This window comes from Psammomys obesus, unplaced genomic scaffold (genome assembly GCF_907164565.1).
Source record: "Psammomys obesus unplaced genomic scaffold, mPsaObe1.curated_primary_1811, whole genome shotgun sequence".
NCBI lineage: Eukaryota > Metazoa > Chordata > Mammalia > Rodentia > Muridae > Psammomys > Psammomys obesus.
The window spans coordinates 361,268-384,207 of record NW_026596234.1 but is presented as its reverse complement, the minus strand read 5'-3'; the positions used below and the strand labels follow the sequence as shown (position 1 = coordinate 384,207).

At 39.2% G+C, this 22,940-nt stretch overlaps 1 protein-coding gene across 5 annotated transcripts in view; it reads left to right on the top strand.

The window, feature by feature from the left end:
- Dnajc5 (DnaJ heat shock protein family (Hsp40) member C5) overlaps positions 1-22,940 on the top strand; it is a 32,884-nt gene that overhangs the window by 5,499 nt on the left and 4,445 nt on the right. For 4 of the 5 annotated variants that reach the window (XR_008718878.1, XM_055596065.1, XM_055596064.1 and 1 more), the window contains exons 2-3: positions 20,844-20,961; positions 22,027-22,240. Coding sequence is in view for 4 of the 5 variants with exons in the window: in XM_055596065.1 (XP_055452040.1) it covers positions 20,855-20,961; positions 22,027-22,240 (321 nt within the window). In the remaining variant the exon portion in view is untranslated. Of the gene's footprint in view, positions 1-14,072; positions 14,115-20,843; positions 20,962-22,026; positions 22,241-22,940 lie in introns of those variants that run through there. The other variant, XM_055596067.1, reaches the window with a different exon arrangement.

Below are 22,940 nucleotides of genomic sequence, written 5' to 3'. Positions count from 1 at the left end.
GTACTTAATTATCCTGTCGGTGGGGGAAGAGCTCCAGGTAAAGTCAAAGGTCTTTGGTGGAAAGTCAAGACACCAAGACATCTTATTAGCATAGGGTAGATGTCTCCAGGAATCCCCAGGTGCTTGCTGAACAGGTTTCTCATCAGAAAAGGGTCCTACCTGAGATCTTCTCTAAGATCTTGTAAGAGTGAAGCTCCTTACAAGATCTGGAGTTTCCCAGGCCAGGTGGAGAGAGAAACCTGATGAGAAAAGGGAGTCTACTCCCTGGATACCAAGGCTATCCTGAAATGTCAGGCTTCAACCTTATCCAGCAGAGTCCCACAACTTGCTTGTTTGTTTGTTTGTTTGTTTGTTTGTTTGAGACAGGGTTTCTCTGTGTAGCATTGGCTGTCCTGGACTCACTTTGTAGAGCAGGCTGTCCTCAAACTCACATCAATCTGCTGCCTCTGCCTTTCTGAGTGCTGGGTTCAAAGGTGTGCACTACCATACCCAGCTGCACTGTTTTATTTCATTCCAAAATCACTATGTTTTTCCACAAGTGACAGTTTATGGGCAGAGAACTTCATCATTTATTTCTAAACATTTTAAACCCAACTAATATTTTTAGATTTTGTGAGATACTATGAATGTTCAGTAAGTATTCCTTGAGTCTGTGTAAGTGAACCTTACTCATTATCATGAGTTGTTGGTGATTTTATTATTAGTTTAATTGTTAAACATTAATTGCACACATACTCCCATGATGTTTTACAAGAGGAAGTATGCAGTGTTCTTTTATGTGTTGGAAGGAATGCTTGCCTGTTAGCTATAAGGTTACAGTCCTGCTGAATCATAGGATTGGAGTGAGGATTTGCTGGGTGATGGTATCAGGTGTATCCCATTCAGGCTATCTTAGGAAAGAAATGTGGCCATTTTCCTCAAGAAATCTGCCTTAAATTGCCGTTCTTTTTCATGAAATAGATTGGAATATTTTCATGGTATTGTCAGTCTTAATCCTAAGGGGCAGGTTCTAAAGATCCTAGAGCAGTCTCCTCATCTGACATTCCTAAGTGAAGGTGAATGGAGGGTGGGGATGGGAGGAGTGTTCTTAATTCTGTGAAGAAGGTGCTATTGACTTGTCTTTCTCATTACAGTGAGAAATTAGCAGGCCTGTTGATTGTGAATATTTAATATTGTTTTATCTTTTAGTTAAAATAACAGTAATTCCTAAACCAGCTGTATGCACAAATCACCATACAGAGACTAGGATTTATTTAATTAACCTAGAGCACAATACTGGGCAATAGTTACTCTATCCTAAACCCCCAAGCCTGCATAGCTTCCTCCCATTCAGATTCCCCACCTTATACTTGCTTTTTAGTCATATCTTAGATCTGATTCATTTCTCCTGGTGTTTCCTGAATCTTTCCTTCCACTCCTTCTTTCTCCTCTTCTCCAGACTAGGTTGTTCTACCCTATTCTTTCCATTGCCCAGCATTGGCTGGTTGTTTTATCAACAATACAGAGAACAAATGGTGGCATGTTTACACAAACTTGAGACAGGTGATGCTTTGAATAAGTATCACAATGCAAAGTCCGGATTGAAACGAGATAGTGGGGTAGAGAAATCAGCATTTGAATAAACAAGGGTAAATTGTATACAATTCACAAAAACATTATACCAACACAGGCCCATTGAATTTCTCTGTTAAATAGGAGTGCATTTTATTGTAGTTTTTCTTTTATGTAATTCTGTTAGAATGTAAATCTTATTTTTTATGTACATTACCAATTTTTATTTCCTTCTGATCTTTGTCTTTCCCTTAGGTTTGCCCAATATCATTGTTTGCAGTGCCTAATATAATAACTCTTTTGTCTTTAGTCCAACCCATCAAGCACCCTGAGGTTTGTTCAGGTACACCTCGTACATACTTTCTTAAAACCTTGTAGCTGCTCTTACAGCTTGACCCTCCCTGCCTGAGAAAACTTTTGTAGAACCAGAAGACATGTGCTGGAGGTGGTATTTGGGTAAAATCCCTCTGAATGTCTAAATTATCCCGCAGGTGTCAGAAATGTATCACATGTGGGTCATTGTGTTATTAGAACAATGATTTTGACAAGCCAAATGTTTTCTGTAAACCATTAATCTTAATTTATTATTTCATGATTTGGCATGTTTTGTCTGTACATATGTCTCTGCACTGCACTGTGTGCCTTGTGCCAGTAAAGGCACAAAGGGATGTTGGATTGATTGGAACTGGAGTTACATGCAGCTGTGAGCCACCATGCGGGTGTTGGAAATCAAATCACTGTCTTCTGGAAGAATAGCCAGTGCTCTTGACTGCAAAGCCATCTTTCCAGACCCTTTTTAGCAATTTTAAAGCAGTTACCCATCAACAATTTTTCTTCCTTTTTTTTTTTTTTTTTTTTTTTCTTTATATTTTTTGAAACAGGGTCTTGTGTTTCCTAAGCTGGCTTTAAACTTGCTATATATAGCCTGAGGAAGACTTTGAAATCATCCTCCTGCCTCCATTTCCAGTAGGCATGTCTGGCTAAGTCATGGAAATTCTTATACTGTCCATTGGTATGTTTTTGTTGTAATTTTTTTTTAATCAAATCATTCTGAATGTGTATTTTTTGTGTGCAAATAAGACATTTCTTTTCTTCTTCCTCAAACCTGTAAATTAGATTATTAGGTTATATAGCCAGTTTAAGCAGCAACACTCTCCTATAAGGATTTGGGAGGCTAAAGCACAAGGATTGTGAATTCAAAGCCAGCCTGGGCTGCATAGTGAACCTGACCAGAAAAAAAAAAAAACAAAAACAAAAACAAAAAAACCTTACAAATTAGTTGGAATCATCCTCCTGCCTTCACTGGAGGACATTTATTGTGTATATCGCAGTTGCATATGTGAGGCTGGCTGGAAATGTGGTATATTGGAGTCTGTCTCCCTTTTCTTGATATGTTGGCATTGCTTTCAAACTGGTAGCAAGATATTAGGCATGTTTTCAGCAACCCGTCATGACAGAGCAACCTCTAAGGTGAAAAGAGACACTCTTTCTCAGACGCTCCAAGCTGATCCTCCTTCCTCAGAGAACATAAGGATCATGGATAACTCAAAGACAGCTATGTCACTAGAAAGCCTGCCTTGTCATGAGGGATAACTCCTGAAAGCTGCGTCCAAGGAGCTCCCCGCCTGACTTGTAATCAGCTCACCACTGGTACATTTTCAAAGTGAAAAAAGATGCAATCTTTTCCATAAACGTCATTAAAAGTGAAATACCTTTTATAGTTCAAGCAAGTATTATGGTAAACAGCCACCTATAGATGTCAAGGCTTAATTAAAATGGCATAATTAAATCTCTGGTGAAGGTTCATTACAGTAATGAACAATGGACAAGAAAATGTGATAATTTCTATTGTACATAACATTTGCAGATAACTGGAATTATGAAATGGTAATGCTATACCACCACTTTATTTTAATTAATTTAGTTAATTCCATATAATGTCCGAAACACATAATAGTAATATAAATGTCATTTCAAGTTTTAGTATTTTTTCTCTTTTTGTTTTATTTATTTATTTATTTATTTATTTATTTATTTATTTATTTATTTATTTATTTATTTATATTTTGAGACAGGGTTTCTCTGTGTGGAACTTGCTTTGTAGACCAGGAAGGCCTAGAACTCACAGAGAACAGTCTACAGCTGCTTCTTGAGTGCTGGGATTAAAGGCATGTGCCACTACCACCCAACTTTTTTTATATATATATATTTTTATTTATTTTTTAAACTTTATCTTTTTATGTTTTATTAGTGTGAAAGTGTCAGATTCCTTGGAATGGGCATTATAGACAATTGTAAGCTGCCATGTGGGTGCTGGGAATTGAACCCTGGTCCTTTCGGAAGAGCAAACAGTGACCTTAACCACTGAGCCATCTTTCCAGCCCCACCACCCAACTTTTATTATTAATTTGACAGTGCTTCTCATATGATTTAATGCAGAAAAGAAACCCAGTTAGTTTAATATTTTTTAAAATTTTTGTTTGCTTATTTAGAGGCATGGCCTCTATGTAGTCCTGGTTGTCCTGGACCTCATTATATAGACCAGATTGTAATTTTATTCTTTTAATTAAAATGTAACTACTTAATTTTTTCCCCTTTTATTTCCTCCAGTCTCTCCCACACCACTCTTAAATCTGTGGCCTGTTTTTCTTTGTTACTGTTATACACACATATAAAAAATATAAATACAACCTGCTTACTCTGTTAGTGTTACTTGTATGTATAGGATTTCAGGGCTGACTTAATATTAGGTAGCCAGTTAGGGGTCTCATCCCTGGGGAACCCTGAAACTGTGTCCACATTGGATATAGCTTGAGCGTTTATAAGGCCTCAAAGCCTGCCCTCACAGTGACACACTTACTCCAATAAGGTCACACCTTCTAATAGTGTCCTTCCCTATGGTCCAAGCCCTCAAAAACATAGATGGCGATATCTATTCAAACCACCACGAAGTGTATACCACCATGTCCATGGCTCTTTTTATAAGTTTTTTTGTTGTTTTGTTTTTTAATGTTCCTTCAGATCCACCTGGGAAATTTCTAAAGTCAGTTGGAGAGCAATAAAAGGACTTAATTTAAATTTTGATTTTGAGGCTGGATATTGGACACATGCTCACAACCCCACCACCATACAAGAGGCTGAGGTAGAAGATTTGAGTGTTTGAGACCAGCTTGAACTATATAGCAAGATATAGATAGAAACATTTTGGGAAATTCATCAAAAAAAATACCAAGAATTTAACATATTTAAAGCAAATCACAAGTCACTGAACAGTAGTTCAGTGAACAACCAGTTAACTAATGGTTGAGATCGTCAGAGACTCCAAAAGTAAATTTTAAAAATTGCCTTACTGTAAAATCATTTTAGATTTAATTTTATGTGTTTCAGTGTTTTGCCTGCATGCATGTATATGCACTGGCTGTGTCAGAAGAGGGTGTTGGATCCCCTTGAACTGGAGTTATTGATGATTGTGAGCTACCGTATCGATGCTGGAAACTGAACCATGGTTCTCTGTAAGAGCAGTATATGCTCTTAACCTCTTAGCTTACTGAATTTTACAGGAAACTCATACACAAAACAGTTTTCTTCTAATCTTAGCATAAACTCTTTTTAAAAATTTATCTTAAAAATCTCATACAACTTTGTCATTCATGTGCTGTTTTTGTTTTTGGTGGTTTTGTTTTTGTTTTTGAGACATAGCTTCTCTGTGTAGCCTTGGCTGTCTTTGTGGACCAGGCTGGCCTGGAACATCCTCCTGCTGGTATTACAGTCATGTGCCACCATGCCCAACTTGATTTTGTATTTCTTTTCCCTTTTCGATTTAAAACAACCAGTTTTTGTATTTTGGGACAAAATTCCTTTTTTCTGTAAATAAATTTTATTTTATGAATAAGGGTGTTTTGCCTGTACTATATATGTGCTTGTTGCCTTCAGAGGCCAGAGGAGGGGATCAGATCCCCTAGAGCTGTAGCTATCGGCACTTGTGATCTTCCTGTGGGTACTGGGAATTGAACCTTGGTCTTCTGCAAGAACAAGTGTTCTTAACTGCTGAGCCATCATCTCTGTAGCCCAAAAGTTACTTTTTCTTTAAACAGTAATTCTTGTACCCTCTTTCTTTTCATTACTGAAAGTGTGTCTTAACCTTCCTTTTATATTTGAGTTTCCCTCATCATTTCTCTGATTGTTGGAGCTATTAGAAATCTTACTTTAAGGAACTTAGTTTCCAGTGAATGTGAAGAAGTCTGCCCTTACAAATGGCCTGACAAATCAGCAGTCTGTAGTTTGGCAAATCTATGGATCCCAACCACTGGAAGCAGGTGTTTTTCCGTAGTACAGTTTGTCATTGTAATACAGAACATATTTGCTAGTTGTCCTAGCTTTCTTTAGCCTTGGTACATTAAAAAACTGTAGGCAAATACTTACTTTTCTAGTTTGTGTAGCTATGCTAAGAACATGTGTTTGTGCAGGTATCCCTCAGCCTCAACTTTAGCTCTCCATCCCCATGCTAGAAAACCTAGAGATTCAGTGTTTTATGTGTATGTGGGGGTGGGGGGTCTTCCTATATAGATAGCCAATAGATAGCCAAGGTTGGTCTAGATCATCCTGCCTAAGCCTCCCAAGTATTGGGATTACACAAACAGGTCCCCAAGTTCAGCAAGGCAGAAATCCTTCTTGAAAAGGCATCTATCTACCTGAGGCCTCTAGCTGTGTACTATCTAATCTTGGATTCAGTTCAGTAAAAATCACTTAAATAAACTTGATGAGCTCAAAACAGAAATTTGTTCCGTTTAGAGAGGGAACTCACCCATGACCTCACTTAACTTTTGGAGTCCATGCCCTCACTTAACTTTTGGAGTGCCGTGGAAGTAGTGATTTTGGTGAGTATCTTCACTTGGCTGGTCAGTGCTCTGGGACTCGGGGTTTGAGAATATCCACTTGGGACATCTACTTGAGACCCCACTCCCAACTCTAAACAGTTAAGACAAGCAAATAAAACCATAGACAAATTAGGTTGAGTAGATTTTGAGCAAAGAAATGAATCATGAATTGGGCAGCAGTCTGAACCAGTAAAGAGAACCTGGCAGCCAGGCAATTGGTATTTACAGAAGAGAAATCATGATACACAGAAACAGTTTAATTGGTTACATCTCAATTTCAACATGTCTATTTGGAGTATGGTGTGTTGTAACACTTACCCCTTTGAAATTTGGCGTGTTTGGTTTGTCGTGGTCTTGGTTGTTTTATCTGATTCTAGTTATGTGCTTGATTTGGTGTGATCACTTGGTTTCCAACTACAGTTGCAAGGAATCAGTCACTCCAAGTGCATGTTCATTTGCTTCTTTGAAGTTAACCCTTAGGTGTGATATACTGACCAGCTGTGTGTCCAACATGACCTTCTCTGAGGAGCAGCTTCAGGCTAGGGTGTAAGGATAGAACTTATGCCACTTCTGTCAGTTACATCTCAGAACCAGGAAAACACTCCGTGTCATCTGCAGTATCTTATGAATTCCGACTTAGGCATTATGAGTCTTACGCTTCAGAATGTTTTGAGATCTGCTCTATTTTGGTACATTAAATCCATTATGCAGTGGGAACTAGACCGTGGTCAGGGTGAATGGATCATTCAGTTGACAACATCCCAAAATGAGTAAGGTAAAGCATTTTCACTGCTCTGAACATGTGTCCTAGGATGTTTAAATAGATGTAGTAGTCTACACTGTTGGACAAAATTTGTGGTTTGTTACATTTTCTTGCATTTTGAGACAGAGTTTTGCTATATAGCCCAGGTTGGCCTTGAACTTGGCATTCTGGGGCCTTAGCATTCCTTCAGGTGCTGAAATTACAGTATATACTATCACACTAACAGCCCTAAGTATTTTTATGTGTATATGATATTTGTAGTTAAATATTTGAATGTTGACCATTTGAGTGTTGTCTCCTGTTACTGTGATAAAATACCCTAGCAAAAGCAACTTAAGGGAGAAGGGGTTTATTTAGCTCACAATTCAAAGTTACAGTCTATCATTTTTCAGAAATCATGGTGGTAGGACTTGAAGCAGGTAGTCACGTGGTATGTATAGTCAGGAGCATAAATCAGTGCATGCTTAGCTCACTTTTCCTTTCATATAGCCCAGATTCCATTCCCTTAGGAATTCTTGTCTCCGTGTAGGCAGGTAGGTTCTTAGTTATTTTATGACCAAACAGAGGGCTTAGAATTACTTGAAAGATGCTATTACTGTGTTCTAAGTTATTTGCTCCCTAACACTCTAATTGGCAGCTGATTTTTTAATATTATAGCATGGATTTTAGTTAAAGATGCCCCAGAAAATTGGGAATAACATAATTGGATTTCATTTTTAGTGAATCTTTTCTTCTATAATGTGGTCCAAATGTGTATAAGACAGAGCAATAGTAACTTGCCTCTCCCCTCACTGTTACATTTTCACCAGAAGTGTTAGCAGCTTGTCCTCTCTATGCTAGTAAAACCATCACATTTCCTGTAGTTTGAATTTTGTTTCCTTTGCATCTTTATGTGAAATTACATTGTCATATTACATCAGCACTTATATACCCTCTCTTCCTCTCTGTGGTAGTTAATATTGATAATCAGCTGGATGGGATCTAGAATCATTTAGGACCTAAGAGTGAGCCAGCAACATTGAATGGACTAGGGTCCAGACTGAATAAAAAGCAGACAGCAAGCTAAGCGCCAAGCACCAGTCTTTTTTATTCTCTGCTTTTTGACTGTGAATGCAAAGTCACTAGCTGCTTCTTGCTCCTACCACCATGATTTAAAAAATAAATAAGATGGACCGTATTTTTAAAACTGTGAAATGAAATAAATCCCCTTCCATAATTTGCTCTTTTTAGGCATTTTTGTCACAATAACAAGTAACATATTCGTTCTTGGCTCTATTCTCTGTTCTTTATATGGTAATCCTCTCTAGGTCATTAACAGCCTTTTATTACAATTAGGCTTCTGTGCTAAGGAACTGAACTCAGTCCTCAGCAAGAGAAGTATGTGCTCTTAACTGCTGAGCCATCTCTCTAGCTAGGTTTAGCTAGCATCTTTAAAGTTACAAGCCCCTTTGCCTGCTCATAGAATTGTGTAAGAACCTGCTTTGTCCATGTAGACACAAGAACCATTTTGAAGGCAGGGGATTCTGTACTTCTGTGTCTTCAGACTGTCCACAGCAGGATGCATTAACTTTGTGTTCTGTATCTTTTCTCTGGGCACTTTTCATCCTTTTAAACCTGGCTTGGTAGTGGCTTTCAGGACTACACTTGTCTCGCCCTGCTCCTGGAATAGTTTGAAGTAAGCAAGGGGAAGCTAGAAGTATATCAGGGAAACTATGAGAATCGTGGTGGCGGGGGTGGGGGGTGTTTGTGTGTGTGGTGTGTCTGTGTGTGGTTATGGTTGTCGTTTGTTTTGTGTTCTTTTGATACATATAGCCTAGGCTGCCCTCCAGCTCTGAGTGTTGGGATTTCAGGTAAACACCTTTAAATCTATAATTGAATTCTCTTGGCCCTTAAATGGCTGCCTCCACACTTGTCCAAAACTTCATTGTTGATTATTGCTATTTAGATTTCAGTCCTTACACCTGAGGCTTTGGTATATAACTCATAGGGTTTGCCTTATAATTGATTTGCATCCCCTCTTTGTATCCATGATAGAATTTTTTTATTAAAGATGATTGCTGGCCTGTGGTGGTGCACACCTTTGATCCCAGCACTTGGGAGACAGGGGCAAGTGGATCCCTGAGGTTGAGGCCAGCCCAATCTACAGAGAAATCCTGACTGGGGGGTGGGGGACTTGATTGTTCAGAAGCCAGAACTTTGCCTTAGCAGCCAAAAGCGCATGCCACCAATTCTGATGATCTGACTTTGGTTCCCAAGATCCACCTGTTGGAAAGCAAGAACTAACTCTCACAAATTATCCTATGACTTTCACATGTGTATATTCAATTTTAAGATTGTTTTAATTATGTATATAAAAATATAAAGGAATTTGTGGGGTTTGTTAAAAGTTTTTGGAGACAGTCTCATTCAAAAAGAATTCACTCGTAAAATTGTGGGAAGGCGGGGCTACCTTAAGGTTCTGGGGAAAGATGGATCATCTGTGTGCACTTCCAGGTCTTGGGATACCACTCAGAAATAGGGTTGGCCTCTGTCTCCTGTGGTGGGGCAGTAATAGTTGCAACCTTAGGCTCTACAATGATTTGTTTCTTTGTTTCACTGTGTTGCCCTGGTTGTCCTGAACTCATTTTGTAGACTAAGCTGTCCTCTAACTCACACAGATCCACCTGCCTCTGCCTCCTGAGAGCTAGGATTAAAGGAATGCACTGCCACCACCCAGATGATTTTTTTCCTTTTAAAAGAAAATATTTACTGTAGTAGAGTGATCCAAAGCCATAGCTATAATTAAGTAGCCCCAAGTGTTACTGAAAGTTTATCCTCACTCACTTCAGGTGGTTCAACTCCTCTTTCTCTTAGAACAGTGGTTCTCAAACTTCCTAATGCTGTGACCCTTTAATGTAGTTCCTCATGTTGTGGTGGCCCTCAACCATAACATTATTTTTGTTGCTACTTTATAAGATAACAGTTTGCTACTTCTATGAATCATAATGTAATTTGTGTTTTCTGGTGGTCCTAGGCGACCCCAAAGAGTTGTTTGACCACCCCCCCCCAAAAAAAAGTTGAGAGCTACAGGTTGAGAACTGCTGTTGTAGAAGGATTTCTTGAATAAAAATGTGAAGAGGCCCCATCATTGATACATTCAAGAAGATTTAAGAAATCTTTGAGGCTTTTTTGTTGTGGTTGCACTCCCTCCCTCCCTCCATCCCTCCCTTCCTTTAACAGGGTACCACTGTGTCTCCCTGGCTAACCTGGAACTCATAAAATATGCCTGCCCCTGCCTCCCCAATGCTGTGATTATAAAGGTTTGGGACACCATGCCCAGGGCGGAGAAAATGGAATTTATGATAGAGCTGTTGTATAACTATGTGTCTGTGGTTAAGACTGCTCTATCATATTGTTGAAATGATAAAGATGTTAAGTGTGCTGTTAAGATTAAGGACCAGCCTCCAGGAACACCTATGAGAGATTATATTGATTAGGTATTTGAGGTGGGGCTGTGAACCCTAAAAGTAGAAAGTACCATTTCCTGGGCTGGATCCTGTATTTTATTAAAAGGAGAAAATCAGTTGAGCAGAAACATTCATGACTCTGCCTCTTGTCTGCATTTGTCTTTGGTTTGTTTTTTTTCTGAGACGGGGTTTCTCCATGTATCTTTGGTTGTCCTGGACTCACTTTGTAGACCAGGCTGGCCTGGAACTCACAGAAACCCACCTTTCTCTGTCTCCCCACGTGCTGGGATCACAGGCAAGCCTCACTAAGCCTGGCTTCCTTTCTGCATTTGTAATATGAACAGTTGTCTCAAGCTCCTACTGCTATGACTTACCTGAAATGATGGACTGTAACCTTGAGTTGTGAGCCCTAATAAATCCTTATCTTCATCCTTAAAAGTAAGTAAACAAACAAGCAGTTTCTCATCTTTGAAGTCCTCCTGGCCTGGTATCGCTGTGTAGAACAGCTGCCCTTGAGTTCACAGAGATCTGTTTCCCTGGTGGTCCATTAGTTTTCAGCCAAGTCTCTTTGGCCTTATTTTCTGTTGGACACTTGTGTAAATATTGGATTTTCTGGCTGCCTCCAAGGCTTTGTTCCTCATTTATTTTACTTACGTTTTGTTTTTACACAGAGTTTCTATGCCTCGCCTAAGCTAATATTCCTCCTTTTGCATTGGTTTCCAGTACCAGTTTTATAGGCATGCACTACCAGCTTCAGTCATGTGGTTTGTACCCCCACCCCAAACAGGTTTTCTCTGTGTAGCTAGACTCACTTTGTAGACCAGGCTGGCCTCAAACTCAAAGGGCTCTGCCAGCCTCTGCCTCTCTGAATGCTGGGATTACAGTCATGCTCTGCCCTAGCTTTGATTTTAAAAATCTTTTTCTCTCTCTGTTCGTCACACTGGATGATATCTTCAGGATCTAGATAGGGGTTTGCTCGTTTGTTTGTGGCCTGCATCCTACTGTGAAGTCTGTCCAGTGAGTTTTATTTCACGTGTCCAACTTGTATTTATAGCATTTCCATGTGGTTCTTTTTTTTTTTTACATTGTAGTTTTTGTTGTTGAGAATTATAAATATAGTATCCTTTATATCATCTCCAGCGTTTGTAATCATTATTTGTAGTGCTAAAGATTTAACCCTGTAAAGCAGTGTTCCATATTCTTGTCAGCCTGCTGCTTCCTTTAGCAGGTCGAGATGCTTTAATCTTAATCATGTTTTTTGGTCTGGATTTTCTTTCTTGTTGTCTTGAAGTTCTTCCTCAAATGATGTGTTTTGTTTTGTTTTGTTTTGTTTTGTCCCCACCCCCGAGACAGGGTTTCTATGTGTAGCCTTGGCTGTCCAGGACTCACTTTGTAGACCAGGCTAACCTTAAACTCGCAGAGATCTGTCTGCCTTTACCTCCTGGCTTGTACCTAATCTTTAAAATTAAGTTACCAACTTTGTTATTAATGTATAAAAGTGCTACTGATTTTTTATTAATGTAGATTTTGTGTATGAAAGTTTACTGAAGTCATTTATCATTCCTGACAGTGTTTTAGTGTAATTTTTATTTTTCTATATATAAAATTATGAGGTGGGTGGTGGTGGCTTATGCCTTTCTTTAAGCCTGGCATTTAGGAAGGAGAGGCAGGTGGATCTCTGAGTTTCAGGACAGCCAGGGCTACACATAGAAACCTTGTCTCAAAATACCAAATAATAACAATTTAAAAAAATAAAATTATGGCCAGGCTTAGTGGTGCATGCCTGTAATCCCAGCACTTTGGGAGGCAGAGGCAGGCCAATCTCTGAGTTTGAGGCTAGTCTGGTCTACAAAGCAAATCTAGGACAGCCAAGGCAACACAGAGAAACCCTGCCTCAGGAAAAAAAAAAAAAAAAAAAAAGAATGGATAGATAGATGGATGGATATTTTGAGGCCAGCTAGATGGCTCAGTGAGTAAAGACACTTGCCACCCAAGCCTGATAACGATCTTGAGTTTGATTCCCAGGATCCACATGGAAGGAAAGAACCAGTTCTTGAAAGTTGTCCTCTGACATAAACATGTACTCAAATGTTTTGTTTTGAAATCATCTGCAACCAGGGACAACTTTAATTCCTCCTTTTCTGTTTAATGCACTTTGTTCTTTCACCTGTCTAGTTGCTCTGGCTAACAGTGTTGAATAGGAACGGACCACATATGCTTGTTGTTTGGTTTTGGTTGGTTGGTTGGTTGGTTTTGCAGTAGTGGAGACTGAACACCTGCTAGGCTAATAGTCTACCATTAAGCTAAACCCACAGCTCTTTACAATTTTTATTTATGTACATATCTCTGTGTAAGTGTATGCTATGTGTGTACAGGTGTCCTGAGAGGCAAGCTAGAGTTAAGCAGTTGTGAGCTGAACAGGTGGGAAGTGAACTTGGGTCCACTGGGAGAGTAGTAAGCATTCTTTAACCACTGAGACAGCTCCCCATCTTCCTTTAAATTTTATTTATTTATTTAAGCTAGGTGGTGGTAGCGCATGAATTTAATCCCAACATTTTAAGAGGTAGAGGCAGGCAGGTGGATCTCTGAGTTTGAGGTCAGCCTGGTCTACAAAGGAGTTCCAAGACTGCTAGGGCTGCACAGAGAAACTCTAGTGGACACCCTCTGGTCAATTACAGGCCACACTTGCCAGGAGACCAGCCTCCCAACACCAGTTAGCATTCCCAGTGAATGCACTAGCCAAACAATAAGTAAAACAGGTAACACTTAGCCAACACACTCTCTGAAAATCCAGAAAGAAATCAGAAACCAAGAAATAAAATTCTCACCCAACTAAGACAAGCCCAGAAATCAGCGCCTAGACCTATAATCACCCCAAACCCAGATGGCTACATGCCAGTTTAAGTAGACAATAACAGCCAGGGAAATATGTCTACACCAGAGCCCAGCTGTCCTACCATAGCAGGTCCTGAATATTTCAAAATAGCTGAATCACAGAAGATCTTAAGCCCCTACTATATGAAGATGATTAGAGGTCCTTAAAGAGAAAATGAGTAAATCTTTTAAAGAAATCTAGGAAAGCACAAACTTAAACAATTGGAGTAAAAACCCTGTCCCAAAATAAATAAAAATAAACCAATAAAATAAACAGTTGGAGGAAATTAATCCTTTAAAGGACGCCAAAAAAAAAAGAAAAACAAAGTTGAAGGAAACAAAACTTCAGGACCCTAAAATGGAAATAGAAACTGTAGCTGGAGCTTTGGCTACTTTATTGGGTTCTTTTTCCTACCTATCCTTTCCAACCCAACACCAGGTAGAGGAGAAAGAGGGTGTCGATCTCATTAGATTACTTTCTGCTGATTAGAGTGTCGAGTTCCTTGGGATGAGTGTGATCTTCGTAGTCAAGATATCTCCAACCAGCAAATGGCAATGCAGCAGGGGGAGCAACAGCCTCCACACCTCCCAGTGCTCTGGCATGTATGTATCCCCTGAAGAGTACCCAGAATTTCAAACATAAACTATCTTCAGCTGGCAAAATCACACCCCTGATAGAGCATGAGGTAAATTATAGTCAGCTGCTATGGGCAGTCTAGAACAGTCCCAAATCCCAGACCTGGGATTAAAACAAAAACATACTCCCCTCATTTCTGTGGGGTTTTGTTGTTGTTGTTTTTGTTTTTTGTTTTTTCATTTTTATGTTTTTAAAGAATCCAAAAGGCTTGGACAGATGTGCTGCAAACTATAAGAGACAATGGATGCCAGCCCAAATTACTATACCCAGCCAAACTTTCTTTTCTTTTTTTAAGATTTATTTATTTATAATCTACACAATGTTCTGTCTGCATGTACACCTGCGGGCCAGTAGAGGGCACCAGATCTCATTATAGATGGTTGTGAGCCACCATGTGGTTGCTGGGCATTGAACTCGGTACCTCTGGAAGAGCAGACAATGCTCTTAACACTGAGCCATCTCTCCAGCCCCCAGCCAAACTTTCAATCACCATATAAATGAAGGAAGTAAAAGTGATAAAGTCAAATTTAAACAATATCTGTCTACAAATCCTGCACTAATGAAGGTGCTAGAAGGAAAAATCTAAACCAAGGAGCTTAACTACATATGTGAAAACACAGGAAATAATCTCACACTAGCAAAACCAAAAGAAGGGAAGTACACACAGCACCACTAACTACAAAATAACAGGAATTAGTGATCATTGTTTATTGATATCTCTCAGTGTCAGTGGCCTCAATTCCCCCAAAAAAAGGACAGCTTACAGGATGGACATGAAAACATCACCCAACCTTATGCTACAAACAAGAAACACATCTAGATAGTACTTCAGGGTAAAGGGTTGGAAAAAGATCTTTCAAGAAAATGGATGTAAGAAGCAAACTAGTGTAGCTATTTTAATATCTAACAAACTAGACATCAAACCAAAATTAATCAAAAGTGACTGGGAAAGACACTACATTTTCAAAGGAAAACCCCACTAAGATGACATTTCAATTCTTAACATTGATCTTCCAAACACAAGGGCATCCCATTTTGTAAAAGAAACAATACTACACCTTAAATTACACATTGACCTTCACACACAGATAATGAGAGACTCTAGTACCCCACTCTGAACAATGGACAGGTCATCTAGCCAAAAACTAAACAGAAATGCTGGAGCTAACTGATGAACCCAACAGATATTTACAGAACATGCCACCCACCTTTTCATTACCTCATGGAACGTTCTCCAGAACTGACCACCTACTCGGACACAAAATGAGTCTCAATAGATAGAAAAAAATTGAAATAGCCCTTACATCCTATCAGACCATGAATTAAAGCTGGATATCAATAACAACAGAGCACTTACAAACTCAGGGAAACTAAGTGTGACTCTATTGAATGAAAAATGGGTCAAGACAGAAATAAACAAGTTAAAGACTTTCAGGGATTCAATTTAAATATTAATATACAGCATACCCAAACTTAAGGAATACAGTAAAAATAGTGCTAAGAGGAAAGTTCATAGCACTAAGTTCCTATATTAAAATTTTTTGAGAGATTGCATACAAGCAATTTTATAGCACACCAAAAAGCTCTACGGAAAAAAGAAAAAAAAAGCAAGCACACCCGATAGCAAGAAATTATCAAAATCTGTACTCCACCAAATTGAAAAATCTGAAAGAAATGGATGATTTTCTTGATAGGTACCACTTACCAAAGTTAAATCAAGATCAGATCAACAATTTAAATAAATTTATAACTCCTAGTGAGACAGAAGCAGTCATTAAAAGTCTACAACCAAAAAAACAAAAACAAATCCAGACCCAGACGGTTTTAGCACAAAATTCTACCAGACTCCTCAAATTATTTCACAAAATAAAAACAGGAGCATTGCCCAATTCATTTTATGAGACCACAGTTACTCTGACATCCAAACTACGTAAAGATTCAACAGACAGAGAATTACAGAACAGTTTCCCTTGTGAACATAGATGCAAAAATACTCAGTAACACATGGAAACTGAATCCAAGAACATATGAAAAACATCATCCATCATGATCAAGTAGGCTTTATCCCAGAGATGCAGGGACACTTCAACATAGAGAATTTTTCAATGTAATCCATCATATAAACAAACTGAAAGAAACGAGAAAAATTACATGATCATCTCATTAGATGCTGAAAAAGCCTTTGACAAAATCTAACCACCCCTTTATGATTAAAAAGTCTTAGATTATGAACATAGTCAAACATAATAAAATAATTTACAAGCTCAGCATCAAAAGGAGAGAAACTCAAAGCAATTCCACTAAAATTAGATAGGTCTACTCCACACCTATTCAGTATAGTACTTGAAGTTCTGGCTAAAGCAGTAAGATAACTAAAGGAGATAAATGAGATACAGATTGGAAAGGGAGAAGTCAAAGAATTGCAATTTGTAGGTGATAAATAACATACATAAGTGATCCCAAAAATCCCACATGCTCACAGATATGTAGGATTAATGTAATAAAAATGGCCATCCTACCAAAAGCAGTCTACAGATTCAATTCAATCCTCATCAAAATTCCAATAGTTTTTCGTTGTTTGTTTGTTTGTTTGTTTTTACAGATCTTGAATAGACAATTTTCAATTTCATATGGAAAAACAAAACCCCAGGATAGCTAAAACAACACTGAACAATAAAAGAATTTCTGAAGTTATCAACTGTCTCTGATTTCAAACTGTACTACAAAACTATAGTAATTAAAATTGCATGGTTTTGGCATAAAAACAGACGTGTTTGATCAGTTGGATTTAAAACCCAGATATAAATTCACACACCTAAAAACCTGATTTTTGCTAAAGAAGCATCTAAAACAAATGGTGCTAGTAAAACTGGGTGTCTGTATGTAAAAGAATGCAAATAGATCCATATTTTTCACCCTTCATAAAATGCAATTCCAGGTGAGTCAAAGACAGATACACTGAATTGAATTTGATAGAGAAAGTAGGGAATAACTAGCCTTGAACACGTTGACACAGGAGACAACTACCAGAACAGAAGATGGATAACACACACACTAAGATCAACAATTAAAATAAAACTGAAATTCTTCTGTAAAGCAAAGAACACCATCAGTGGGGCAGGAGAGGTAGCCTATGGAATGGGAAAAGATATTTTACCAACTCTACATCCAGTAGAGGTCTAATGTCCAAAATATATAAAGAACCCCAAAAAAATGGATATTAAAACCTCAAGTAACCCAACTAAAAATGGGATACAGATTAAACATAATTATCAGTAGAAGAATCGTAAGTGGCTGAGAAACACTTAAACATTCAATATCCTTAGCCATCAAGGAAATGCAAATTGAAACTACCTAGAAATTCCATTTTACACCTGTTAAAATGGCTAAGATTAATAACACCAGTGGCAGCTTATGATGAGTGAGGATGTGAAACAAGGGGAGCATTGCTGGTGGGAGTGCAAACTTGTACAGCCACTATAGAAATCAGTATGGCAGTTTCGCAGAAAACTGGGCATCAGTCTACCTCTAGACCCAGCCTTATCACTCTTGGGCACATATCCAAATAAGACTCCATCCTACCACAAGGATGCTTGTTTCATTATATTTATTGCAGCATCATTCGGAATAGCCAGAAACTGGAAACAAGCTAGATGTCCCTCAACTTAAGACTAAATAAGGAAAATGTGGTACATTTATTTACACAATGTAGTATTACTCAGCAGTTTAAAGAAAATGACATGAAATTTGCAGGCAATTGGATACAAACTAGGAAAAAAATCTGAGTAGGTAACCCAGACACGGAAAGACAAATATGGTATGTATTCACTTATAAGTGGATATTAGCTGTTAAATAAATGATAATTAAGGTACAACCCACAGAACCTTAGAGATTAGGTGAAAAGTAGGGTTATGGTGGGGAGATGCATGGATCTCCCTGGGAAGGGGAAGAGAAACAATTCTGGGGGTGGGAGCAGGAGGGATCTGTTGAGGGGGCTGTGAAGGGAGAGAATGTGAGGAGATTGGGGGGCATTTGGAAACCTAGTGCAGTAGAAACTTCTTGGAATCTATGAAGATGACCCTAGACACCTAGTGATGAAGGGTGCAGAGTCTAAACTGGCCATCTTTTGCCGCTAGACAAGGCTTCTTCCCAGTGATGGTAATGGGTTACATTTGGTTGGATTGTTGGCCTAGGAGATCTATGGATCTAAACAATCCTGACTGATGCTAGGACAGAAGGTCACTCTCTGAAAACTGACAATGGGCTCCATTGCCAAGGACAACTTCCACATTAGCTCATTGAGTGTACAGAGGTCGAGCTGGGATAGGAGCCTTTACTCCTACAGTCTAACGTCTTTGACCTGAGAAGGCTACAGAAAGAGACCTGAGTACCAACTCAGCCACAAAACCCTCCACCTACAACCTGTTCTGCCTGCAAGATGTCCTGGGGCAGTGATGGCACAGTGGAAGTGGCCAACCAATGTTTGGTTTAACTTGATGTCCCTGTCACAAGAGGGAACCAATGCCCTACACTGCCTAGATGGCTAGAAACTGGAGACTGAATAACCCAGAAACCTAGGGTAGAACCAAACATGACTGGCCAAAAAAAAAAAAAAAGAAAGAAAGAAAGAAAATCAGTGAAATGATTCCTAATGATATTCTGTTATACTCATAGATTGGTGCCTTGTCATTATCAGAGGAGCATCCTCCTGTAGCAAATGGGAGCCGGTGCAGAGACCCACATTTATGCAGAGAGAGTGTCTAAATTGGAGGTCTCCATTGGGTCCCTTCCCTCGGAGATGGGCCAACCCCAAGGAAGAGGGGGAGGAAAAACTTTAGGAGTCAGAGGGGATGGAGGACACCAAGAGGATGGAGGCCGACTGAATCAAGTAAGCAGAGCTCACATGGACTCACAGACTGAAATGGCAAGCACAGGGCCTGCATGTGTCTGCACCAGGTCCTCTGCATGTGTGTTATAGCTATTAGCTTGGCTTCAGGGATTACAGGTAGTTTCAGTTTGATGCCTCAAAAAAAGATACTTTGAAGGTTACAACTAAAGGGTTAGATTTAAAGATGAATAACGGTTGCTAGAAAAAAGACTTAGTGGTTGTTTGCACTGCTCTTGCAGAGGACCCAAGTTGAGTTCCCAGCACCCATGTTGGGTAGCTGGCAACCATCTATAACTCCAGCTTCAAGGGATCCAATGCTTCTAGCCTCTGCAGGCACCTGTCCTCTGTGCACTTTCCAATACATAGATGCACACATACATTACTGGAAATGATAAATATTTTCATGCAAAGGGCACCATTCTGATGGGTGCCAACCAAGTACAGACACCATTTTCCCTTGAATATTTTTATTGAGTTTTTATGAAAGCTTTATACATAAGCCTGATTAAGTTATTTGTCTAAAGTGTAAGAATTAGTAAATCCCAAATTTGTCTTTTACCTATTCACATAGGCTTCAGGATCCAAGGATAGAAACCAGTGTCTCATGCCTCCAGGCAGACTCTAGCTATATCCCCTGCCCTCAGTTTTTATTTTTGTTTTCAGTCAACCCTTGGACCAGAGAAAAGCTTGATGATAAGGAAGGCCTTTGAGGCCAAGCCTACTGACCTGAGTTTAATCCCTGGGTGGAAGGAGAGAATGGACTTACACAGATTAGTCTCTGACCGTCTCACATGTGTTGTCGCCTGTGTGCGCACACAGACACACACACAAATGTTTGTTTGTTTTAAGCATCAACTCTTGGCATTTTAAATTTTCTCTGTTGTTTCTGTTTTATTGCTTTTTGCTTTGTCAATCACTTAATACCCAGACACTGCAGAAGTAAAAGGACTTTATTTGGAATCTCAAGAATGACAGTGCAGGAGATAAGAATATAGATAACTCTTAATCAGTGTTCTGAGGATAGGTGGGAGTCTTGTGCAAACACTATTGATTTATTATATGGAAAGAAACATTTTTGGAGAAGTTCTAAAATTAAAAACAGATATAGGGGTCATATGGCTAATAGAAGCTAAAGAAGTACTTAATGAAAATAAGAATAATAAGAAAGTAAAAATAAGTTACATTCCAAGTAAGTTCTGAACGTTGTTGTAAGTTTCAGGGCTCAGTTTCCTCATCCATCACAGAGGCTTGGGTTTCAGGGTTTCCTTGGTGGGTGCTGAAGTTCTTTCTGAAGGTCTTGTAAGAAGCTCATGAAGTGTTTTCATCATAATTGAAGCTTTTTGTTCGTGTTTTATTTCTTTAAGGTTTTGTTGTGGGGTTTTAAAAACAAGGTATTTTTTAATTTGTTTTTTGATATGGAAATATAGGGTTGGTCTCTAACTTGAGATCATTTTGTCTCAGCCTCCCAAAAAGCTGAGATTATAGGCATATGCCAGACTATGTAGCATTGTTTTCTTTCTTTAAACTTTAACACATATTCAGTTTTCTAAACTCTGTTTAAGTAGTTGCAACACTTCATATGTAGTACAGAAACTGGCCCCCACATATTTTATTTAGGGGTTGGGAGGGGGAACAGCATACTTATGGAGGTCAGAGGATAACTTTTAGGAGTTATTTCTTCTACCATGTGAGTTTTGGGAATCAAATTTAACTTGTTGGGCGTGACATCAGTGCCCTTATTCACTAAGCATCTTGCTGGCCCAGGTTTTGAAATTTTTCCATATTTTCCTTTATCTTCTCTCATAGATTAACCTAACATGGCTGACCAGAGGCAGCGCTCACTCTCTACTTCTGGGGAATCATTGTACCATGTTCTTGGACTGGACAAGAATGCAACCTCAGATGACATTAAAAAGTCCTATCGGTAAGCAGCTGTGTTCCCCAGAGGAACACAAGACCTCATATGGCTTCTTTGTAAGTTACCAAGAACAATGACATACTTTTTTTTTTTCAGACAGATCTTTAATAGTTATGTTTCATCCTTACATTCATAGTTTAATCCTCAGACTTAAAACTGTTACACTGACCATGCATAGTGGTAAATGCTTTTAATCCTGGCACTTTGGGGGCCAGAGGCAGACAGATATTTATGAGTTTGAAGCCAGCCTCGTCCAATAGTGAATTCCAGAACAACCAGAGCTATGTAGGGAGGGACCTTTCCTAAACAAACAAAAACTGTTAAACTAATGTTCCCTAGCAGGAAAAAAAAAAAAGAAAGAAAGAGAGAGAGAGAGAGAGAGAGAGAGAGAGAGAGAAAGAAAGAAAGAAAGAAAGAAAGAAAGAAAGAAAGAAAGAAAGAAAGAAAGAAAGAAAGAAAGAAAAAACACACTTGGAAGATACTGCTAACTTTCCCCAGACCACAGGATCAGGGTCTGAACCCTGTGCATAGATGGGGGAGCCTTTAGTGCTAACTGCTGTACTTTAACACAGTTATAAGGTTGCTCTGTCTGTCTGTCTGTCTGTCTGTCTGTCTGTCTGTCTTGTCGTGGCTATTAGATTGGACTTGAAGACTGTATCTCTTAGGTGTAATACCATATGGTAACCCAGAAAGGGGGTGGGACAGCTTTACTTCAGACATTTCTGTGGTCTTCTACTTGTATTGTACTAAAATGTCAACATTATACATTTCTCTGCCATTGGCTTATTTTCCAAATGTTCTGCTAGCTGGCCAGGACACTAGGATTTGGCAGGAGTGAATGTTGTAAGCTGTGCCCTACCCTTAGTATCTCAGGACTCTCCCTTGTACGTGTATCCTAGTAGGGAGGATTACCCTAAGCAATTACAGAGACTTCTTTTGACTCTGATGAGCCAGATCTCTGGAAAGTTGAAAAATGAAATGATAATGGGTAAGTATCTCTTCCCCTGGACTCTGATGGATAAATGAGAAATGCAAGACCAAGGTAGAGCCAGAAAATGGTTTTGGTTACAGGAAGCTGGCCCTGAAATATCACCCTGACAAGAACCCTGATAACCCAGAGGCTGCAGAGAAGTTTAAGGAGATTAACAACGCCCACGCCATCCTGACAGATGCCACGAAAAGAAACATTTATGACAAGTACGGCTCGTTGGGGCTCTATGTGGCCGAGCAATTTGGGGAGGAAAACGTCAACACCTACTTCGTGCTCTCCAGCTGGTGGGCCAAGGTGAGGATGGAGCAGTCAGTGTGAGCTGCCACACTGAAGGCATTAAAAATTCTAGTATACAGTAGGCCTGCAGACACTGAAAGATACGTGTCTCCATTCTCTTGACATGGTTTCTGGCCTGGGGCTGTCCTCTGTGAGCTCTGCAACTGACACACTGGCCTGTTCATGGCAGGTACAATGTACCTGGACCAGAACCATTTGCATTAACATGATTTTCTCTGATGCATGTTGTTATTAAAAAGATTGAGATAGGAAACGTTTCTTTCATCATGGTGTGGGCAGGTTTTTTGTTAGCATGGAAGACTTAAAATATGACTTTAGAAACTCTTGACTTAACATCATTTGTTTTAATAGCCTTTTTGCTTCCCTCATCTGTCAGCCATAGACAGAGTCAGAGTGAACTGCCATGTGGCCCTTAGGTATAAAAAGCCTGGTTTTGGCTTTTACTAGTTAGTCCTCAGTTTTCATAGTTTTGGAGAGAAGTCCATTATAGATTTCAAGGTGGAACTTAGAAGGAGAAAGCCATTTTAGTTAGGTGTGGAGGTCAGCTGCATTGCAGAAAATTGGGAGAGAGCCTTCAGAAAAAGAGTAAGGAAGTACCAGAAAAAGCATACTTAGGCTCTGGCCAACATCTGAATAAAAAAGAAATAGAGAAGAAAAGGAAAGCTTCACTTTTCTGAGTTCAGAAAAGCAGTCAAAC